Here is a 22,748-nt window from a genome sequence, read left to right as displayed (position 1 = left end):
CTCTCATCTAACTCTGGTGTTTTGTGCGTTTCAGTGATTACCTTCAACCTGTGTGCAAAACCCATTTTTGAAAGGCAACAAGATGAATAGAAATACGGATTTAGACCTAAGGAGCGTAACCTCAGAACCAGCCTCTCTGATGAACAGTGCAGGGGAGGAAACGGTGGAGGTTGCTTCTGAACTGAGCAGCCCAACTTTGCGTAGTGGGGACAGTGGGTTCTTTGAAAGAGGGATTAAAACAATGTTAAGCATTCGGAAATCAAAACGAAGTCTGAACAAAGAGAAAGGAAAGGAAGGTACTGGTACTTGGAAAGGAAAACGTCTGTCTTTGCGATTCTCCAAGAGCTACGAGGACAACAAAACCACAATCTGTAACGGCATGGAGGAGATTAGCAAGAAGATAGCAGCAGAGCCCATTCAAGGAAAACCTCTTTCAGGTAAGAAGCAAAACCACCAGTGTAATTTATCTGTCAGGATATATGTAATCTTCAAGCAATTTACACTTTGCAAGTCTCCAGCCCAACAGAGATGCTAAAGAACCAGGCACCGCAGACAACTGTCACCCCTGGCACAAACTCCTTGGGGTGTTACCTGGCAGAGCCTGGGCAGGTCACCCATCACCGAACAGGCTGCTCTGTGGCCTCCACTACATTAGCTTCACCTTATCCACAACCTACCTACAATCAACAAGACAACCTGTTGGCTCACATATCAGCAGACATATCGCACAGCATATGTATCAGTCACCAATCTGCTGAGCACAGTTTGGGAACTGCTGGTCTGACGGTATCTAGCGGTGCAGTTCCTACGCTATTACCTGCATTGCACTTTTGGACAATTTCTGCTCTTCAGCTCTCAGACTGATGGTCCCCAGATTGTACTCAGTAGGTTGCTGCAAGGCCTTGAAGGGGAAAAAAGTTGGTTTGGATGTGATCTGCTTCGGCACCTCCACCTTCGTTCCTGATCTTAGACACTGCCTTGCAAAGGGACCTCTGCAGATGCTTTAACACTGACTTCCCATCTACTCACAACAGCGGTGCTGCAAGTATTTGGTTTGGTTTCCCCCAGATGGTTATTCTCATGCATTTTGTCAGCATTATATAGATAGGTCTTAGTCAAATTATAATAATTACCTTCAGCATAGCTCTATACCTTTCCCCAAGTGTGGGCAGACTGCAATGACTTTCCTCTTGGTTTGAGCACCTTCTCAAGGCAGAGGTGCTACAGTGCATCCACCCAGAGATAGACTGAGGTGGGTCAAAATGGCTTGACTTTTCCTCAGTCTCAATTTCTAGAAAGAAATGCTTGATCTACTGCATAAGATGTCATGGGGATCAGGTAGAAGGGCTGACATTGTCTCACTGCTATAACGTGCTCTACTGTGCCATGAAGTTAAATAACTTAAATATCACTGCTTTGCACTGATACATTGTGAGGTTGGTAAGCTGGATCTGATCCCATCTCATAAACTTTGCTAGTCTGTTCTCAAAGGTTCATAGAAGAGGAGCGACAGGAAATGTTACCACAGGCCCTTTTCATCTCCTGCAATAAACAAGCTGAGAAATCGCATGAATAAGGCCCATCCTGTGTCCAATAACTCATGATTGGCCTAGACTAGAGCAGCTCTGTCAGAAACACGTCCCATCCTGAGATGAATATGGCAAACGATGGAGAGTCCACCATGTGCACCATTAAGCTGCATAATGGTTAATTGCCTTTCAATTGTCTTCCTTCAACTACCAGCTGGCTGATCTTGTATTGCTAAATTAAAGATCCATTTAGCACCCAATATCACCTCCCTGAATAATTATTCTAGATGGTGATTAAATGTTTTCTCACTCTGATAAACAGAACAGAATGTATTCCTTTAGTCTCTCACTGCAAGCACTTGTGCAAACACAGGTTTTATATTAATTTATCTAGAAGAGACTAAGTTAATTGGCACAATCTGCCTCCCCTCTGAGTGCAGAAGTGACTGTAGCTCCATATAGGCACTCACAGCTCTATGCATTGTATACTGCATCTATAGTTGGGTTATTTGGTGCATTTCTGTCTTCATACAGATACTCTCACGCTGCACAGATTATTTGGTGTATATGGTATAAGATCTATGTGCAGACAAGCCCAAGGGCATAAATTACGGGCTATGAACCAGTCCTTCATATCTTCTTTGAGTAGTCTCCAATTTTTCCGTATAGTTTTATATGTTTGTGTCCCAGAAGCAGTGGCCACACATGCCTAAATGATACCCTTTCCCTTCTCCACTTTAATATTTTCCTTATGCCCAGTATCACAGTGGGATCTCCTGTTCAGAGCATCTGTTATGATGCTGGAGATGGTGAGAGCTTCCTGGGGCCTCTCAAAAGGTAACAGAGCTCTTAGATCTCATCAACACATGGCAAATACTTCTTATATTACTGGTAAATATGCAGTGATTCTTGCACCAGCAAGGCTTTGAAAAAGACATGGGAAACTCAGTAAACCTCAGCCACTTTGGGGGTAACAGTATTTCATAACTTTCCCCCAGCCTCAGCCAACACCAGCCAGTGCTGGTAGTGGGTGCCAAAAGCAAAGGAGGTGGGGAAAACCCACGAGACCTGAGCACCAGGAGAAACCACCCACAGGTTTGGATCCCCCTCCAATGTACACACCTCCCCAGACCATCCTAGGACAGCAGTGCTCACTGCTTGGAAAACAAATTTCACGGGTGAGAGGCAGTGCTTGGCATCTGACTGGAGGTTTATAGAGAGGCAGTGAACAGCCAAGTCACCCAAACCTGAACAGCCCCAATGGTGAAGGAGATCACATCCAAACCAACTTTTTTCCCCTTCAAGGCCTTGCAGCAACCTACTGAGTACAATCTGGGGACCATCAGTCTGAGAGCTGAAGAGCAGAAATTGTCCAAAAGTGCAATGCGGGTGAACTTCACATACCTGGCATACCTTGGTGTTTCTCCATTTCCTCCTACTGGGAGCCTGGGACCACCATCCCAGAGACCCTCCTCACTCCCCGGCCAAAGGGTTATTGCAGATTGCAATAACTGCAGAGCTGAGAAGCTGTGGCTTCTGGTCCTCCAGAAGTCCCTCTTTTTGGTTGAGAGGAGGCTGGGGACCACAGACATTCACAGAACATCTCCTAAATATCTGGAACAGGTAAGAGGCATCTTTCAGAGGCCATTTGCTGTGGTAGGTACAGGCTGGAAACGGTGGCCAGCCATGGATGGGCCAGTGTCTGGCTTGTTACCTCAGTCCCTGCATCTCAAAGAGTCCTCATAATGCAAATCACCAGCAACAACTTCTGCAGTTTGTGTTAGCATTTGGCTCAGCCCTCAGAAATTCAGGACCCAGTTTAGCCATGACATTAGCTAGGAAAACTTGATGATGCACAAAATCAGGACAGGAGGGGAGCCTCGGGTTTGCCCAGGGTTACATCTAAACAGAGAATGTTCCCAAAAATGTATCAGGAGCATCCCCAAGCCAATATCCCACTCCCTCAGGGCCTTGGTATCCCTGGAGGACACGCTGGTGGGTAGGCTGGGGGCAGACATGACCTTCTAGTGAGATGTCTGACCCGGCAGTGCGGAGGGCCCCAGGGGGTCTGTCCCGCTGTGCTGCCTCCCACCCCTCCAGCTGGACCCCTGGGCACCCCCCCACCTTTTCAGGCAAGGCGCGGAAACGCCCTTTCAGCCAGAGATGCTGTGGCCAATGCAGCAGCAGAGCTGTGCTGAGCACACTCCTGTGCTGGGAGACGAGGGCATCCCTCTAAAGGGAATCCTGCTGGGAGGGTGTGTAACACACCATTCCTGCTGCCCGTCCCCCTTCAGCTCCCACTAACAGAGGGGCAGAGCCGGGGCGGCTCTATGCAGCCTGGGACCGCAGTGCCCCTCTCTGCAGCCTCGTTAGCTATTGCTTCAGGTTTTCCTGCAGGGCCATAATCAGCTTTTTGGATATTTCCTGCCTCTGGAACCAGCAGTTTAGAGATCTGGCTCAATTTGCAGTGATTGCATTTTCACTGCTTTCCTCTCCTGCGTCAAAGGGGAGCTGGAGAGATCAGGGGGGGTCAGTCTCAGGGGCACTGCTGGGACCTGGCTACTCCAAGAAGCCCTGCAAGCTCTTCTGTGGGGCACCTTGTCCTGCTACCAACCTGTCAATCACCTAACGCCTGCTTTGTCCCAACTCCTTACCCCTTCTTTCTGCAGTAATGGAAATCAATGAACTTATTCAGAGAAGGCAACTTTTGGAAGCATTTGCAAGTATCAAGTACTTGGAAGATGAGACTATAGCTGAACGAGATGCTGAGAGATACAAGGATAACCCCCAGGAGTTTGTGAGGAAATCCAAGGACGTGGATTTGCTTTATAACTCCATCACAAACGCAATCCAGTCCATCGTGGTGGGAACACTGGAGCATCCCACTGTAGAGGATGCCATGCTGACCTCCCTGGTGACTTTAATTGCCCGTGAAGAAGCAGCTCACCCTAACACAGGCAACGCTGCTGGTCCTGGGTCAGACTTGCTCGGCACACCCAGAAATTGGAGAGAGCAGTGGAGAGAAGCTATCAACGAGAGCGCTAGAAAGAGAGTCCAGAGGGTACCCATGGCATCAAAGGAAGAAGAGAATTCTTGGCTTGATCTCCACTTAAGTTTCCTGCAGAAACACCTGAGCGAAGACTTACGGAAAATCAAATTATCAGTAAAAAAGTGCTATCCAGAGGAGTACCAGGTGTGTGACATGTATGTAGAGGCTTTTCACAAGGCCATTGCCTCACACTTGCAAGATCTCTTCCAGAGACCACTGGAATTCAATGAGCTCTACGCCTTGCTTGACTGGGTGGCCAACACCTACCGCAGGTAAGGTGCTCCGGAGAGCAGCAGGGCCACAGGGCGCTTTGAAGGTACTGGGCTATTCTCAGCTTCCTGAACGAGCAAGAGAGACACAGTCACTTCTACAGTAGAGCCAGATAGCTAATCTATTAATAAGTGGGGACAAAGGTTTGTGGATAAAACACTTTCTGCTTTTCACAGATCTAAATTACCTCATTTTCCCCTCCCTCTGCCACTTGCTGTTCTCACATGCCAGGAAACTCTTCCTTGCAGATTTAATAAACCTGCTCCCTTTCTGCAAATATTTTGCAAGGTCCAGCAGCTGCTTGGTGGCTTTTTCAGGCACAGGGAGGGATCTGTGGGGGACCCCTGCCTTCCTCCTGTTTAATTAAAGCTGTGATGCATTTGGAAACGGGCCACATTACCACCCATGTTCAGGGGCCAGAGTCATCTCGAGGAGGAGCCAAGACATCACTGTGTGGAATTAACCACATTAAAACACAGACTTTGGCTCAGATGTGTCCACAAGTTGAATGGGAGATCCATGGTTTTTAGGACTTCTTAAAGCTCCCTGTAATTCAGGTGTGACTAAAATATTCTAGCAGCTGCATAGACATATCAAACACTATCCTCAGGGCACCCTGTGTGTGTGGGAGTAAAAGCAGTTCTTCATAACACCAGTAAAAACTGTGCTGCTGGACATTGCCTCCTTTTACAGCCAAAGGAGACATCTAAGATAGGCACCTGTAGAAGATCCAGGCATTGTGTGTCCTCAGTTGTTCACTGGGCTAGACCACAGCCCATCATCCCAGCCCCAAAGAGCTCCCAGACTAAAACCCAACAGAAGTACACAGTGGGGTGGAAAGGAGGAGAGAGGCAACATCCACAGGAGATGGGTCTGCTAATAAGCATGTAAGAACAGCCATGTCAAAGCAAAATCATGTCTGCCCCAGTAGCTGGTCTCCAGGAATGGCCTGAAACAGATGCTCAAGGATGGGACAAATGCAAACCAATTGACACTCCTCAAACAAACAAAAAAGGGAGTGAAGGCAGGAGTATCAATAGTGAGTCAAACAGCAGGCAAAAATGGACAGGGAGGGGGCAGTGGTGGAGCAGGACAAGCAGCAGTGACACTTGCCCAGAGCACTCCTGGCCTGGGGTAGCGTTTGGCTCAGGGACATTTGGACTGCAGGTCATCTTTGTCTTGAACAGTCCTCAACAGATTTATTCTGTGAACTTGTCTAGTTGCTCCTAAAACGCTGTTTAGTGTGGTGACCGTGATGACATGCGTGTAACGCCCTCAGCATCACGGCACTGGCTGACCAGCCTTATGGCAGGACCGCTATGGGAATGACACTCCCACCCATTACTCCTCTCCCTCACGTGTCCCTGCTGATCTCGTCCAGAGAGAAATTCTGCATGTCCCCAGCCCCTTGGAACAGTACTGCACCCCAGCGTTGCAGGAGAGGGGGGAAGAAACAAGCTTCCGCAGCCAGGTTCTGCACAAAAAAAAGTGCTCCCATCATATTTCTTTAACTTGCAGTGAAAGAGCTTATTGAGAGCTTGCAGCCATTTTGGGCACTGCTTGTAACCACCTTGCTGGGTTGGGCTGCTTCCATTTGATTTTCCCATTCTAAAAGAACCTCAAGCCCTCTTGGGACCCATCAAAAAAAAAAAAAAGAGAAGAAATTATCTGACCCAAACTCATTATTGATACTACAATTCAAACAAATGGGAAAAAAGAAAGATAGGGGAATAAGCTCCTCAAGTACACATTTGAGCCAGTCCTTTCAGTCATGGTGGAAAGTTTGTATTTAAATCTGTGGTGTCCTTTTAAACGAGCAGCAGACTCCAGCAGCTGGCAGACTCCTGCAGCAGATGTACCTCTCCGGGAAATCTGAACCGTGACCGTGGGAGCATTGACTCCCGGACGCTATCAGCAGGCTGAGCTTTTTTTCTGCTGAGCACTCGCTCTGCACCAGCCTGACCTTGTACAGTACAATCCTCACTGGGGTCCAAACCTAAGCGCGTGCTCGGCGCTGGTGTGGCGATGGGAACCCTTTTCAGTGTTGAACAGGCTGTGTGCAGGACATCACTGCAACACAAGGCAGTGTTCCTTGCTAACCAGGCGACTGCTTGCAACTTACTCAAGTGCATGAATATTTTCTTCTTTCTCCTCTCCACCTTCTTCACCCTGGAAGATGCAACGCCTCCATGGTCCATGGCAGATTGCAGGGGTTGCACATTCAATTGTACAGGCTAATAACAGGTTTCTGTCCCCAGGGGGAGAAACACAGGCACTCCCTCCCTTTCCCTGCCTCCCGCCGGTCAGCTGGCCTGATTACATGGCAATCCAGAGGAAAGCGAGTGGTAAAGTCGTCTGTCAGCTGAGCGTACTTTGGAGTCAGGCTCTGAGGCTGCACGTCCACCCACCGCTTCCCTCTGCGGAGGAGCCACGGTGCGGCGATGGCTCGTGTCCCAGGCACGGGACTGCCTTCCAGAGGCTGCCCGGCGCAGAGCGGGACCTGCCCTGCCGTCTCCCCTTGCCAGGGACAACCAGAGGGGAAACAACAGGCTGACATACGCTGTGATGTGACACCGGAGAGGAGCCGGGGAAACCGGCTAACTCCGACGCAGCACGTTGCTACAGGAACTGCCCTGAAAGGCAACTCGCAGGCTTGTAGTCAAATGAATCAGCTTCAGGTTGTTTATTTAAAAAAGTAAATTCTCATAGCACTTTTCGTGTCCAAACATCTCAGAAGTCTCATGATTTCTAAGGTGGGCTGGAACCTTAGATCATTTTGATTTTGAATAATTAGGATTTTGAATAGCGAGGAAAGATTTTCTTGTTAAAGCTTGAAAACAAGCATCGCAATTTAAGCTTTAAGTATATTTCTCACAGCTTAATAATTATGTAGCTCATGCCACATGAATATTCCATCAGTTTACTCACACTCTGAGGCAACATAATTTGTTCGTTTGAATCTTTCCAGTGAACTCTTTCTGGGTCACCCTGATCTCAAACCAGAAATTAAGACAGAAAACCTGTCCCTGCTGTTCACACCGGCTGATTGGGATAAACTGAAGAACAACTACATCACTTCTGCAAAGGTGAGAGTTTTGACCTTGCCCCCACGTGCCCCCTGGGGAGGGTAGGGGACCCCCAGCCTCCCGGGCTGAGATCTCAGGTGGCTGCATCATGGTTCCTAGCCCCACCAGGTGCCGAGTCCTGCTGGCACCATGCAGAATGGCTTTTAACCAAAAGCAAAAAAATCCTGAACACCAGTTCTGGGACTGAAACAGGCCATGAGCTTGAACCTGGGTGATCACAGAGCTCAAAGGACTGTACCAGACCCATACAGTATGGCAGAAACATACCAAAAGGTCATAGCTGGGCTTCATCAGATGGAACGCATTGCAAAGTTAGGTGTAAAGACATTTTAGCTGCTATTTTTACCATGTGTGAGCTCCTCCAGCACGTCTGAGGCTTGCTACAGCCAGACAACTTGGGGCTTGTCCCCACCAGAGGAGCTCCCCGCGGTTCAGCTCCTCCTAAGAAGCCCCTTCTGTGGTTGTCTTTCTGCTGTCCTTGGCTGGGACCCTGTGTAAGACTACCTGCGCTCCTGGGTCTTTGGTGGGCTCAGACATTTTCTTGCAAACCATTTCCGAAACGGGGCAATGCTGAAGGTGAGCTCAATGTACCCAGCAGAATAAAATCAGTATTGCTCCATTGTGCTGGTGAAGGATCATTTTGTTTCACCGGCAACAAGATTGATTCATCAGCCAGGACTGAACAGCGCTGCCACTTACACAAGGTCCTTTCCTTCAAAAAGGACCAGTTTGATCTTTAATCCTGACCTTGCACTTTACACGTGCTGGAGGACTTTGCGATCGAGCAGTCGAACAGCTGACACAGTATTTCCCTGCCAGGAGAATGGTTCTCCCTCAATTTGGGAGTACCTTGCCCCCACGCAGCACAGCTCCTGATTTTTCCCAAGATCCCGAGTAGGCTGATGGGGTCTGGAGCAAGACCTTTGACTCTGATTACCTTCCCGCACCGCACACGTGAGCCTCATACACGTGGTGACAGAGCAGAACGCCGCGAGCCGCTTTACTCATGCTTGCTTTGTTATCCTGAGCTGCATGTTTCCTTTCTACATTTAACATTTAGGGGAAAATCAAAAGCTACTTTGGAAACATCCTGAGACTGGAGGTCATGGAGAAGTGGGAGAAGGAAGTTCATCCAGAAGTGAAGGAAAACCTTTACCACTCCTCGCTCTCCTTTGATATTCAGACGGTATTTAATTAGCTGGGGCAAAGTGTGGGGGGCTCTGTGGCTCCAGGGAAGCTGGATCATTACCTTCTGGGCGGAGGTGCCACCTCCTGAGATAATTTATGTTAGTCACGCGCTGGCAGAATACATTAGAGCAGAAAATGCCATTTATTACAACTTTTAGCTCTCCCGCTTGCCTTCTAGCTGCAAATTAAACCTGCTGTCAATTGTGTCAGCAACATAATAGGCAACTGATTTTAAAGTCCTTAAATCTCCTTGATTAGAAAGAAGAAAGAGAAAGGAAAAAAAGGCGGAAAGAAAAGGTTTGTTAGAAAAACCCCTTTTCTGAAAGAGGAACTTTGTCCTGGGGCTGCGGCAGCCGCGGAGAGGCCGTAGGCAGTGACAGCCACTCCAATTTAAACAGTACAAAAAACAAAAGCTCCTACTAGCTTTAGGGGCTACAGGGTAATAAATCCAGGAGGGGTTTGGATTCATTCTCCTCACTCAAAGGGTTGAGTCATTTCAATTAAATAATACCCCCCCCAAAAAAAAGAGAGGGAGAGAGAGAGAAAGAAAATCAAAAGAGTTTTGCCTGCTGCCGTGACTCATTTTCCATAGAGGAATATTACACATTGTGTGATCACAGGGAAGGCAGGGCCGAGCTGGATTAGCAGATGGGTAGGATGCCTCGGGAAGCGCCGGAGCGGGACCACGGCCTGCCTTACTCCAGAGAGGCAGCCAGGGTTGTGGGTATGGGAATTAGGGAGGATCCTCAGTGCAAGCAAGATTTTGGGGTGATGCCCGACCCTCTGTGGGGCCCCAGTATGGCTCCTGAGGAGGGGGCTTGTACAGGACCCTGGGGACAGTGTTTATGGCCGCTCTCAGCATGGGGACATGGGGACAGCTCAGGTCCCCTTGGGCATTGGGTTGGGGATTGATCCCTCCCACAAATCCCCCCAAAAGAGGATGACAGCCCCAGGGTGGCTTGGGGGTCCAGCAGACACCGTGTCTAGCTCACGCTCAGACAGCAGAAGGACATGGGGCCATTGGGGATGGATGATTATGCCACAAAGCAGTTTGTGCCTCTTGGCCTGTTCTGGATTATAATTTTTAAAACTACCAGAGAATAATGAAAACCACCTGGCAACAAGTCGACTGCTTCCCCCTTTGCTAGGCAAGTCATTATTATTAACCAAAGCTGCACGAGATCCTTGCAAAGGATGTTTATCCCGTGCTTGTCTTATTCACTGGTGTGTTTTCGTGAACTTTTCTAGATCATTGGGGAGCACATGAAGATATCTGGAGCAATCAGCGGAAGCCTGGGAACGAAAATGCTTGAGCTGTGCCTGGCAGAGCTGCATGAATTCATACCAAGGTCATCGCCGCTCCGGGCAGCACATTCCTTCCAAATGAGTCCCACATTGGTAAAAAAGCAGGGAAAAGGTCCATGCACTGGGCCAGACGCTGGCACCGAGCAGGCACGGGCCTGCTCCTGGGAGAATTAGAGATCACAATGAGCCAAATAATGAGCAAGCAGCAAAACAACTTGGAGGGAGTCATAAACAGACCCAGATGGGACTCTTGCGATTCCCAAAATCTGAGGTCAGAGCTCCTGGAAGGAGCTGCTGGCTGGAAAGGTACCAGTACCAGTACCTTTGTGGCATTGGATGCTGGTCTTGCTGGAGCCACAAGCAAGCAGCAGTTACAGAGCCCCAGACCCAGAGCCTGCTTGCCCAAAAGATCATCTAGGTGTCCCAGGGTGAGTCCTGCCGAGAGGGTTTTCTCCTGCGTCCCATGGCTATGGGCATAAAAATGGCTGATGGGACCCTCTTTGTCACACCCAGGCAACGTGTATAGCTGGGCTTCCTTCTGAGTCTTCTTAAAATTTATCCAGTGTCTGACCCTGCCCCTTTGCTGAAATAATGTTTTTCTGCTTGGTAGTCCCCGAGTTATGGCCTCAGACCTTCTCCCCGTGACATGTTTTGGGGATGCTGCAGGGGAGGTTTCTGGCTCACAGAGGGTCTTGGCACAGCACGGCACTGTCCCTCCCCACCGGTGTGGCTGTGTTTTGGGGGGTCACGGCGGCTCACCAGAGCAGCCGTCCACAGAGGAGACAAGGCCATTTGGCATGAATCGACTCTAAGCAAAACTAAACATAATTTTTCATTAACCTTCGAAGTTCCCCGCCTCCAGCAGGCGCTGAGTGGGGAGTTTGCCACAGACGTTTTGCAGGAGCAAGGGCGGGGGGCCGAGCCCTGCTTTCTCAGTCATGAGCCAGGGGCACGGCAGGTGCCCAAAGCGTGCGAAAGGCAACACTTTCCCTTCTACACCCTCCCTCTAATGGCCAAGCGACCTACGCTTGTCTCCCGTACCCTGAGCGAGCAGGGTAGTTCAAACCAGCCTCTTGGTTTTGAAGTCTGCCTGCGTTTTTGAGGAGAAACACAGTACTGATGTTCCATTCTTTCTCTTTTTTCTTTTTTTTTTTTTATTTTCCCCTTTTTTCCCCTTGTTTTTCCCGCCAGCAGCGCGGACCTGGCTGTAAAACAGCTATCAAAACCATAAAAGCTGTGCTACACAGAAAACAGCCACCTAACACACCACGCTGTGGCTACGGGGGGACATGTAGGTGTGCTGCCCTGTTCCTACCCACCTTCTGTTGTCAGATCAGCCCTCAGGTAAATCCTTTCCCTGTGTGCTTGGAAGGGCAAAGCCTCAAAAGCCAGAGAAATGAAGGACCAGACTGATGAGCCTGCGCACCACGGCCACAGTTAATCCCTCAGCGTGAGGAAAAGTCAGAGATTTGGCGTGCTGAGATCCCTGGCATCTCTCCAAAAGTACTGCGTACCCGCTCAGGCGAGCGCACCCTAAACCCATAATTATCTGTTATCTATTCCTCTCCAATGCACACGCATGTTACGACAGCTGGAAAAAACACATCCGCATACAGCGGGGACAAGTTGGGCCAGCCACCGGTGTCTCCTGACGTTGTGGTGTACACGGAAGGTGGCATCCTCGGTCCCCCCACCGTTAGCATTACCTGCGTGTCTTCTCCTGCAGGTTCGGGGAGGAGTTTGTGGCATGGAGCACAGCCCGGGACAGCCCCATCTTTGTGCCCTATTTCGCTGCCTACATCAACAGCTTCCACGACCTGGTGTAAGTCCGCTCCCCCTGAGCCAAGCCGCCGCGTTGCTGGGGTCCGGGAGGGAAAGACCAAGGTCTCCTGGGGGTGCCCCACAGGGTGCTCAGCCTCCAGCCCTTCCTCACCTCACATGGGGAATGTTCCCCAAGGGATGCAGATAAATGTCACTTCACTGGGGCAAAAGGGCAAAGAGACAGACATGGGGATGCATATAGTGCAGGGACAGATCCAGTGCTTGCATGAAAGCTTTAAACTCATTTTCAGCCCATCTTTTTCAACCACAGAGGAGGAGGTTTTCAGTTTTTGTTCTGGAGGTTAGCAGAATAAACCCAGAACCATGGTCTGACAGCTGCTTTTGACACTGGGCTGGAGGGAACTGTGAAAGCACTCAACCTGCAAATAAACCCCTGCCGTGGCTGCTGGCAGGAGGAACTTCTAGGGCTTTGCATGTGATAAGAATTAGTTTTTTAAAGCCATGCATTGGAAAAGCCCCCTGATAAACACCTATGCCCACCAGCTCTGGCTATTAGAAAGTATTTTCAGGAGAGGGGCACTCTCCCCATCAGTAGGACAGTGCCAGTTACTGTGTGTCCCAGGGTCTGGTCCGTCAGCCCAGTGCTGCGGCACATGATGACCCTGCGCTTCCAACCCCGCATCTGCCCGCGCAGCCGCCGCAGCCCTCCGCTGCCGGTGCCCGTGCCGTGGGAGACCGGGGCTGCTCCTACGGCCCCTGCCCCGGGGGCATGGTCTGCAGCCACGCAGGGACACGGCCCACCGAGGCCCAGGGGCTCTTCACATCTAGGGGTGTCCCTGCCATGCAGATGTGGTCCTTCAGAGGCCAACCCAGCCAGCGGACACGCAGCTAACACCTGGGGTCTGGCCACCAAGAAGCTGGGGTTGTTACCTCCAGCCCACGCTGCTGCACCGCTGCCTGGCACTGCCTGCGGCGGGGCTGCCATGTGCCAAATGTTATTCAGGGGATGCAGAGGGTTTCGTGTTGCTGTGTCTCGCAGGAGCCGACGGCTCCAGCTGCAGCGAGCACTATCGTCGGGCAGTCTCTAGGTGGCATGGTCTCTCCAGCAATGCTAACCTCGCCGAGGAGCCGGCTTTCTCTCCTTCCTCCTGCCCCTGCACAAAATTCTCTCCCGTTCCCTGCTGGGGACTGGAGAGGTGGTTGAAGGGAGAAGCCAGCCCCAGGCAGGGAGCTGGCAGGCATCTGGGTGGTGGATGGGCTCCGCTGGGCTAACTCCTGCGTCGAGTTAAATATTTGTCAGCCTGGGGTGATGAGTTGCTGGGCAGAGGTAGGTGCCCTGACAGCATGATTTTGTGGATGCTGGATGCAGGCTGCAGGCATTCAGCAGGAGTTATGGACCTGAGCCCCAGCCTGGGGTGAGAGGCTTGCTCTTACGTGTTTTGTAGTCCTGCCGGGGCAGCCTCAGGCATACAGACTCACTACCAAGCAGCAGCAGAAACCCACCGTGCTCTGGGGTCACAGCAGTGGACATGGCATGTCCGGGCATGCTTGGGGACCACTGGCATTTTGGTGGTGCTGCCTCAGTTTCCCCCCCCAGAGCGTGTTACAGCAGGGCGGGGATGGCATGTGAGAAGAAAGCCAGGAGCTCGCAGTGCCCCCAGAGCCCACGCGTACTGCTGGGGATTTCATTAACCTCTCAGAAGTTGCATTTTCTTCCTCGTTAGTGTGAAACCTCGCAGAAGGACGCACTGTCCCCAGGAAACTCCACAAGTTTCCACCTCTGTAGTTCACTGTCCTCGCTGCTGCCGACAGACGCTGCGCCGAGTGCGTCAGCTGGGCTCTGGGGGATGCAGGGTCGGCAGCTTTCCCTTCTCTGGCTTTATTATTTGCTTTTCTCTTACCCCATAAGCCCCTCAGCGCGCTCTCAGGTACCTGGAGATCGGTTAGCAAAAGTGTTGCTCAAGTGAAAAAGTAACCTGCCTACGCAACGGCTCCGCATGATTGAACCGTCCCACCTGATGAGGAAATAAGTGGTGTTTTAAGCACAATTACTCACTTGTGGTTAGTTTTCAGTGTATAGGATTGTGCAAAAAGAGTCATTATTTTGACCCATTAAGTGTTTCCAAGAGGAATTACTGGATATGTAAATTTATTTAAAAATAATGCCCAAGATGCCAATCTGGCCAAAATGCTTAGGGCAGTGTAAAAGTTTACATTTTAACATTAAAGCACTGGTGGTGTCTCTCTCTCTCTAGGTCAGGGTTAGAAACAGTGTTTAAAGTCTACACTGAGGAACTGCGGCAGATTTTGGCAGCTGTGACAAGGAACTGCACAAATATTTTTTTAAATAAATTAAGAACAAAAGCACAGGTAAGAGGATCTTGGTCATGTTATTTCCTAACTATAAGGGGTATGTGCAGGACCACTGCGGCAGCTGAGAGCCTTTGCCCTTTCCCTGTCTCACCAACTAGACCTCATTTTGCAGTGCATGACATTATGGTCACTCCAAAATGCATCAAGCCTAACATTGGTACAAATCCTCCTTAACCCAAAGTGACACTTCCAGCATCCTGGGAGTTCTTCACGGTGAGCAATGATATATTTCTCAAGCTGCTTATTTTAGTACAATGGCAACCAAAAGAAAAGGGTATTTAGGGGCTTCCAGCATCCCAGGCAAAGCAGTGGAGGGAAACCTCACCTGTGGTGAAGCACCAGGGAAGTCAGCTGGACAACACCAATGAGACATTTTTCCTTCTATCAAAACATTTGAATTTTTCAGGACTTTGATTTACTCTTAGGTATTCATAAATCTGCCATCATGTTCTGTTATCAACCTCTTCAGACAGGACAGAATTCATTCTGCTAGAGGTGATTTTTCCAGGCTGTTTCCATGATGAAGAAAGACTGATTCTTTCATCATGAGGATGCTAAAGCTCCAGTATCGGCTGATAAAGTTCTGATATCAGCTTAACTTGTGTTAAGAGGCCTCAAAGACCTCTTCATTGTGCTGCAACGAAGTTTGCGCTCCCAGGTGCTGTAGATGGGCCTTCCTGCTCTCAGCTGGCTGCGGGTCCACTAGCTCTAGCTGAAACCAGGACGGGGGAAATGAAGCCTTTGGTCCCACCCATTTTCACTCATCCTAATTCACTTTCTAAATCACTTTCTAAATCATCAAGCATAACTTTTAGAAACCAAGACATTCATGCAACTGCTCCAATCTAAGCCAAGCCTGCCTGGCCAAGGGGACTTTCCAGTGACTGCACAGCTTGTCTCGGCGCCTAAGGGGCAGGCGAGGAAGCAGTCAAGCCAAGGCATTGAGCAAGGGAGCTGAAATGCCGTGAGAACTGAAAGCAGCCCAGGCAAAGCATTTCTAAATGGCTCTCCAGCAGGCTGGGAGCACAGCAGGGGGGCACAAGTGGGGGAAATAATTGGGAAGGAAAATAATTGCCAGGAATCTAAAGACAGAGGTCCTGAGAGCTGAGAGGAGAAAAATACAAAGGAGATGTGACAGAAAAGGAATATTTTGAGTTTGGCCCTTAGGGGAGTCTCTTCCAGATTCTGCCACCAGAAGCCTTTAGCAGATATTGCTGTGTTTCTCTGTGGAAGAGCATCAGCTTTAGGGACCTGGCGAGGGAAATAGCCCACTGGGGACACTTGGTCAGAGCACCTTGTATGCAGGGCAGATGGGAAACGGTGCCATCACTCCCACATCATCACTGACCATGAGGCATCGAGTTGCAGGTGCTCCCAGCTGCTATTCCCCCCACACACATCAGAGCAATGAGCAGGAGAAAAATCCCAGTGAGGCTTTGTGCAGACACATGGGTCTGCAGGGAGTACAGACAGCCCCCTGCAAGTGCTGTGAGCAAGAGGAGCTTGATTTCCTTGTGGGAGGCTGGAGGGGTGATGGATTACTGGGCTAATTTCCAACGGATTCACTACCAAGTGACTTGTCATGTCCATAGCTGGTGCAAACCCACGTAACACTCGTGTACATGGCTGCACTCCGCGGCCTGTTCTAGCCTGCCGGAGTTTCCTCTGGTTAATATTTACATCTGTTTCTTCATCCTTCCAGTAGGGATACAAATTTATTTACCTAAAGAAATATAGCTGGTGGATTAGGAGGCGGCACAGAGCAAGGAAATGAGGTGTCCCAAGTAAGGCTTTAATGCCAAAGCATCTCCTGCTCAGGGAGTGATGCTTCTCCTGTCTGTACTGCAGCAGCTACCCAGAAAGGGCAGTTGTGGGTCTGAATTCCCTGGGGCGGAGAAAGAAACTCATCCCGCTCCATGCTTCCGGTGCCTAATTCCTGCTGTGCCTTCACGCAGAGTGGGTGCACCGTCGGTGCTCTATGCTTTTTAGTGCAAGCCCCCCAAGCAGGCATACAGCTGGGTGCCTTCAACTAGTGCATCAGCTACTCTGAATATTACTGGTGCCATCAGTGACTTGGTGTTTTTTCAGCCAATCCTTAAGAAAATCCTGACCAAGGACTGGATTTTGGCGACGGAAAGGCCGGACTCGCTGGCGTCAGCAGTCTCGCAGTTCTCCGAGCACCTGCAACACATGAGGGAGCCCATGGGGCAGGTAGGCAGATGGTCCTGCGCCCGGCCACAGCGATGCTGGAGGGGTCCCGCTGTCACTTGCAGGCTGTGGTCCAAGCTGCAGACTCCTCACCGCCAGCGGGGGCTGTTTATAGCCGTGGGGAGTGCTGATGTGGGGGAGTTCAGCTATTACTGTACTTCCACGTGAGAATAAGCAACATCTTTCCTTCCATATTTTAAGTACGGGAACTGATATCTTTAACGAGGAACAAAAAGCTTTGGTGAACATTACCACTGAACATTATAATTCCATGAGTTGCAGGCTTATATGCTCCTTTTGTATCTATGCATTTGTGAAATAAATGGGTAGGTGGCAACAGCTCTATATTTAAAACCTGCAAGCACCATCAAAATTTACTTTTAAAACAATCCTAAATTCCTCCCTTTGCTACTGAGGAGCCAAACTGCCAACACAAAATCATGGGCTATGTCAGAGTTAGGACTATTTCCATGGCATTCCCTTTGGCACGGCCATTGCTCTATGCCGGAGCAAGGGGCTGCAAGCCACCGGCTCCCTTCGGCAAAGCTGGCCCGGGCGGCACGTGCTGACAGTGTGCTGCCTTCGTGTATCTCCTCTACACCTTTGGCTGCTGCTAAAGACCCAAGGGCTTCTCCTGCCCTCTCTCACTGACATGGTCTTGCATGGGAAACACAGAAAAACCATGAGGTTTGCTTTTTTTAACCAGGAGCTTCTACGTGATGTTCATAAGTACGTGGTGAGGGAATATATCGTGCAGGTCATCAAACCCAGACGGAAAATGAACAGGGAGACACGGCAACAAGTGAGCGAAAAGATGAACCAGGAAGCCAGAATCCTTAATAATATGCTTATTGATCAGGTATGTGAGTTCCCTCCTGGCATCCACTGGCTGCCCCATTCCCAGAGGTGTAGTATCCCTGCTTGGCTTCCTGGGGACCGAGGGGCAGTGTCTCAAGGAGGGCAAGCCTCAAGAAATGTAAAAGTACTTAAAAGGGAGCAAGTGAGGTGGTTACTGCAGGTTACCGAGGCATGGACTTCCAGCCCAGTGGCTACTCTGCAGTAGTGGCTTGTGCATGCCCAGCTGGTGGCTCTCTGATTGTAGTGCCTGGTGTTTTAACACACGCTCAGGCCCACAGGCTCTTTGCGATCACATTCATCCCATGGCAGCTTCTTCCTGGGCCTGTTCCCTTGGGCCATAGGATGCACCTTTTCTCCAGAGGATCCCTGCCCTGGGTACAGCTCATGGTGATGGGTCCATCCAGAAGGTCCATCCAGGCACACAGTCTGCATACAGGAGGGTGATGGGGAGGATATTGTGGCTATTTGCGTGTTTTGTGACTAGGCAATGCCAAGCTGGGATTTTCAGGGAAGCCAAAGTTGGTTTCATTGGATTTTGCAGAAAGTCAGGTATCCGGGGCACTAAACTGGTGGGCAGAAGGAAGGTGAAGTCTCTGGCATCTGCTGCTGTGCCAGACCACAGCCACGACGCCCTGCTCAGTGTCTGGCTCGCTGGGGTGCTCGTGAGCATCGGGGAGTGCAGAGTCAGGCCCCAGCAGAGCTCCCGGGGGTGCCTTGCCATTGCCACCTGCAGCGGTACTGTCTTACGCCAGTAAAAGCAACCCGCTGCCAGGCTCTGCGCCGCAGGTAAAAAGGCATTTTGGAGGTGCTGCGCTCCCCCTTGACATCCCCCTATACCTCCTCGTCTACAGGGCTCTGACTCCGACTGGCTTCTTCCCGCCATACACCACATTGCCAATATCATCGGGGAGAAGAAAAAAGACAAGATCAAGGAGTACGTCAAGGAGCTGTGTCAGGATTATCCAGATATCAGGTACATGAAAAGGCAGATGCCAGAACTGCTGGGCTCCATCCCAAACAGCACCAGCTCACCTCGTGCCTTGGCCAAGTCTCTTCAGCTTCTCCTCTGCTGGTAGCCAGATGCTAGAGGTCAAGGTGCCAGCAACAGGGGGAATCACACCTTATTTTTCTTTTGTTCAGTGACAAGTGGGGCCCCTCAGGGGTCCATACTGGGACCAGTACTCTTTAATATCTTCATCAATGACACAGACAGTGGGACCGAGTACACCCTCTGCAAGTTTGCAGATGACACCAAGCTGAGTGGTGCGGTTGACATCCCTCTCCTCTGGATGAGGATTGGATCCCATCTCCATTGGGATGCCATGCAGAGGGACCTGGACAAGCTCAAGGAATGGGCCCCTGTGAACCTCATGAGGTTCAACAAGGCCAAGTGCATGGTCCCACACCGGGGTTGGGCCAACCCCTGGTATCAATACAGGCTGGGGGATGAAGGGATTGAGAGCAGCCCTGCTGAGAAGGACTTGGGGGTCCTGGTGGGTGAAAAGCTGGACACGAGCCAGCAATGTGTGCTTGCAGCCCTGAAGGCCAACTGCATCCTAGGCTGCATCTAAAGCAGCGTGGCCAGCAGGTCGAGGGAGGGGATTCTGCCCCTCTGCTCCACTCTGGCAAGACCCCACCTGCGTCCAGCTCTGGAGTCCTCAGCACAGGAGAGACATGGACCTGTTGGAGTGGGTCCAGAGGAGGCCACAAAAATTCTGAGAGGGATGGAACATCTCTGCTCTGTGGTTGTTCAGCCTGGAGAAGAGAAGGCTCCAGGGAGACCTTATTGCAGCCTTCCAGTACTTAAAGGGGAATTATAGGAAAGATGGGGACAGACTTTTTAGCAGGGCCTGTTGCAATAGGCCAAGGGGTAATGGTTTTAAACTAAAAGAGGGCAGATTTAGACTAGATAGAAGGAAGAAATTTTTTCCAACAATGGTGGTGAAACACCGGCACAGGTTGCCCAGAGGGGTGGTAGATGCCCCATCAAGGTCAGGTTGGACGGGTCTCTGAGCAACTTGATCTAGTTGAAGATGTCCCTGCTCATTGCAGGGGGGTAGACTAGATGGCCTTTGAAGGTCCCTTCCAACCCAAACTATTCTATGATTCCATGATTCTTTATGGCTGTATCCTTTCTCTTTTTTTCCATCTGCTGGATCTTATAATGCACACAAGTTACCTCAAAAGCCTTTTCATTTTAGAATAGGAGAGAGGAGAAGAGAGGAGAGGAGAGGAGAGGAGAGGAGAGGAGAGGAGAGGAGAGGAGAGGAGAGGAGAGGAGAGGAGAGGAGAGGAGAGGAGAGGAGAGGAGAGGAGAGGAGAGGAGAGGAGAGGAGAGGAGAGGAGAGGAGAGGAGAGGAGAGGAGAGGGGAGGGGAGGGGAGGGGAGGGGAGGGGAGGGGAGGGGAGGGGAGGGGAGGGGAGGGGAGGGGAGGGGAGGAGAAGATAGAGGAGGGGAGGAGAGAGGAGGAGAAGATAGAGGAGGAGAGGAGAGGAGAGGAGAAGATAGAGGAGGAGAGGAGAGGAGAGGAGAGGAGAGGAGAGGAGAGGAGAGGAGAGGAGAGGAGAGGAGAGGAGAGGAGAGGAGAGGAGAGGAGAGGAGAGGAGAGGAGAGGAGAGGAGAGGAGAGGAGAGGAGAGGAGAGGAGAGGAGAGGAGAGGAGAGGAGAGGAGAGGAGAGGAGAGGAGAGGAGAGGAGAGGAGAGGAGAGGAGAGGAGAGGAGAGGAGAGGAGAGGAGAGGAGAGGAGAGGAGAGGAGAGGAGAGGAGAGGAGAGGAGAGGAGAGGAGAGGAGAGGTGAGGAATTTCAGTTGGATAAGGCCTACAATGATCATCTAGTCCAACTGCCTGACCACTTCAGGGCTGATCAAAAGTTAAAGCATGTTATTAAGGGCATTGTCCAAATGCATCTTAAACATGGACAGACTTGGGGCATCAACCATCTCTCTAGAAAGCCTGTTTGAGCTTTTGACCACCCTCTTGGTAAAGAAATGCTTCCTAATGTCAAGTCTAAAGCTCCCCTGATGCAGCTTTGAACCACTCCCATGCGTCCTACCACTGGATACCATTTTACTGCTCAAACAAGTCATGTTTCACTCTCAAGCTCCAGGTTGCTTTACAGTGCATCACCAGTATTAGCCCAGCTTGCCAATTTGCAGGCTTCAGCTTTGGAGCAAATAGTTTCTCTCCTGTTCCCAGGCCCAGACCTCAAAATACAGCAGACATTGACACAGTTCAGCTGCAGTTTCTGAAAGGGCCTCAACACAACCACTAAATTTTGGAATAAATTACAAATTCTTTCTTTTGTACTTTCCATTTGCTGTTCCAAAGCAGCATCTGCAAAGTTTAAGGCTACCGGAAAAGTAAGTAAACAAAGTGACTAGCTCTGTGCATGGCTAAGCAGCTGCGTATCAGAAGTTACCTCCTCTTCTACAGCTCTTCTACCAGCCATTGAGAAGGAATATGAGTGGTACAGCTTGCAAAAAATTCCATTTCATCCGAGTAATTTCAGAAAAAGAGCAAAGTTGTTTGCACTGGGTTACACAGCTCCTGCTGGATAACTTTTATACAATCAAAATAAACCATAAATTTAGCAAATTGCTCAGAACACTGAAGTGGACCCTCAAATATTCAGGAAAAAAAATTACAGTAAATATATTTTCCTCTCCCCAAAAATGAAGCTCAAATTTTTTCGTAACTATATTTAACTTGAATAGGTCAGATAAGCTTCAGGCTTATCTGTGTGGGGAGATTCAAGACATGGACTTGAAAAAGAATAATTGTTGCTAAGTAATTTCCTAGATGAACACACCTATCCTACAAAAGAAAAAAAAAAAACCAAAAAACTTAACCCCAGTGGCCAGACTAAGCTGACAAAGGAGGCAGTGCCTGTTCTGGGAAGGATGGAGGAGGTAAATGATGGCTAGTCAGGCTTAGCTATTTGAAAACAATTTTCCAGGCAGAAAAGCCATTTACAAGCCTGTGATTTGTGGTACTTTTTCATCATTAGCCTTAGATCCAAGCCACATTTTAAGGCTCGTCCTCTTGGTTGATTTATTTCCTGGCTTTCCATTATTGAGCAATATTATTTTTAACAATTAAGTTTGGAAAACAAGGCAGAACCTGCTGGACCTGCATAGCTTCCTGCTCAGGTCTCTGTTAATTCTTCCTCGGAGCTCTCGGAGACGTTGCTGAATTTGTATATACCGAGATTACTGGAACAGGATATGTTTCCAAGTTGGCTTTCCTAGCTCTAATCTAATTAGTGCCCGTCAGCTTCCTAAATATTAGCACTTCCATTACTCAGCTCAAAATAATAATTAAATAAAAGGTCTGCAGCCTCTCAGGAAAACTTGCAAAAGACATCACGTGTATGTGGAGACGGAGGAGGAAATTCCCTGAAGCAGCAGCAGCAGCAGGAGGGTGTCCCACCGGCGCAGGGTGGTAGGAGCTGATGCTCGCTGGCTCGGTTCCTCTGGAGGCTGCAGACCCCTGTCCTGGTGGCTCCTCCAGCATGGTTAGGGGTCGTGCCTCGGCGCTTTGCTGTGGAGGCCATCTTGCCCCATCTCCGGCATGGTTGTTGGTTGCTTACCTCTGGGCTCGTTTTGCTCGCCAGGACTGAGCGAGGTCTTCTTTGGTTTCTGCAGGAAGGAGCACATCCTGGCTGTCCTCGCGCTCCGGGGGCTGGGGCGCAGCAGGAGAGGGGCGATTTTTCGGCAAGGCTACCATGTGCTGGAGACCCCCGACGGTGGGGAGAGCAGCACGCTCTTCACTGAAATTGATGCCCCAGTGATCATTAGCTGCTTCTAAACGAGAACCAAAACAGCAGTCAGCATCCTCCCTCCTCCTACGCTGCCTCTACGGCGTGATCCAAAATCTGCTACCCCGCCTTGCTCCTCTGCAAACACAACTTTGTGACTGCTGTGGGAAAAGGAATAGTTTCCTGAATGTGCTACTCCGAGTCCAAAAACCAAAGGCAACAGATGGACCAAGACACTGACCTCCTGCCAGAGGCCCTGCATCCACCCCGTGTTCAGTACAGATTGCACTGCTGGGAGGCTGCTCTGTTCTTGGTCCGAGACTGAGTCTCTTTTCAGAGAACAG

General features: G+C 50.1%; 1 protein-coding gene across 1 annotated transcript; it reads left to right on the top strand.

Moving 5' to 3' along the window:
• Positions 1 to 82: 82 nt before the first annotated feature.
• Positions 83 to 22,470, top strand: EXOC3L4 (exocyst complex component 3 like 4; the record flags this gene model as incomplete). The annotated part of the gene is made up of 11 exons (XM_082000972.1): positions 83 to 437; positions 4,199 to 4,850; positions 7,817 to 7,934; positions 8,995 to 9,120; positions 10,371 to 10,471; positions 12,154 to 12,249; positions 14,465 to 14,579; positions 16,671 to 16,793; positions 17,497 to 17,649; positions 18,500 to 18,621; positions 22,292 to 22,470. The coding sequence occupies 11 exons, from the start codon at positions 83 to 85 to the stop codon at positions 22,452 to 22,454; spliced, it is 2,124 nt and encodes a 707-aa protein (XP_081857098.1). The 3' UTR covers positions 22,455 to 22,470.
• Between the last annotated feature and the right edge of the window lie 278 nt (positions 22,471 to 22,748).

Source organism: Phaethon aethereus (genome assembly GCF_964289735.1).
Source record: "Phaethon aethereus genome assembly, chromosome: 5".
Classification (NCBI taxonomy): domain Eukaryota; kingdom Metazoa; phylum Chordata; class Aves; order Phaethontiformes; family Phaethontidae; genus Phaethon; species Phaethon aethereus.
This window is presented reverse-complemented; position numbering and strand designations above follow the sequence as displayed.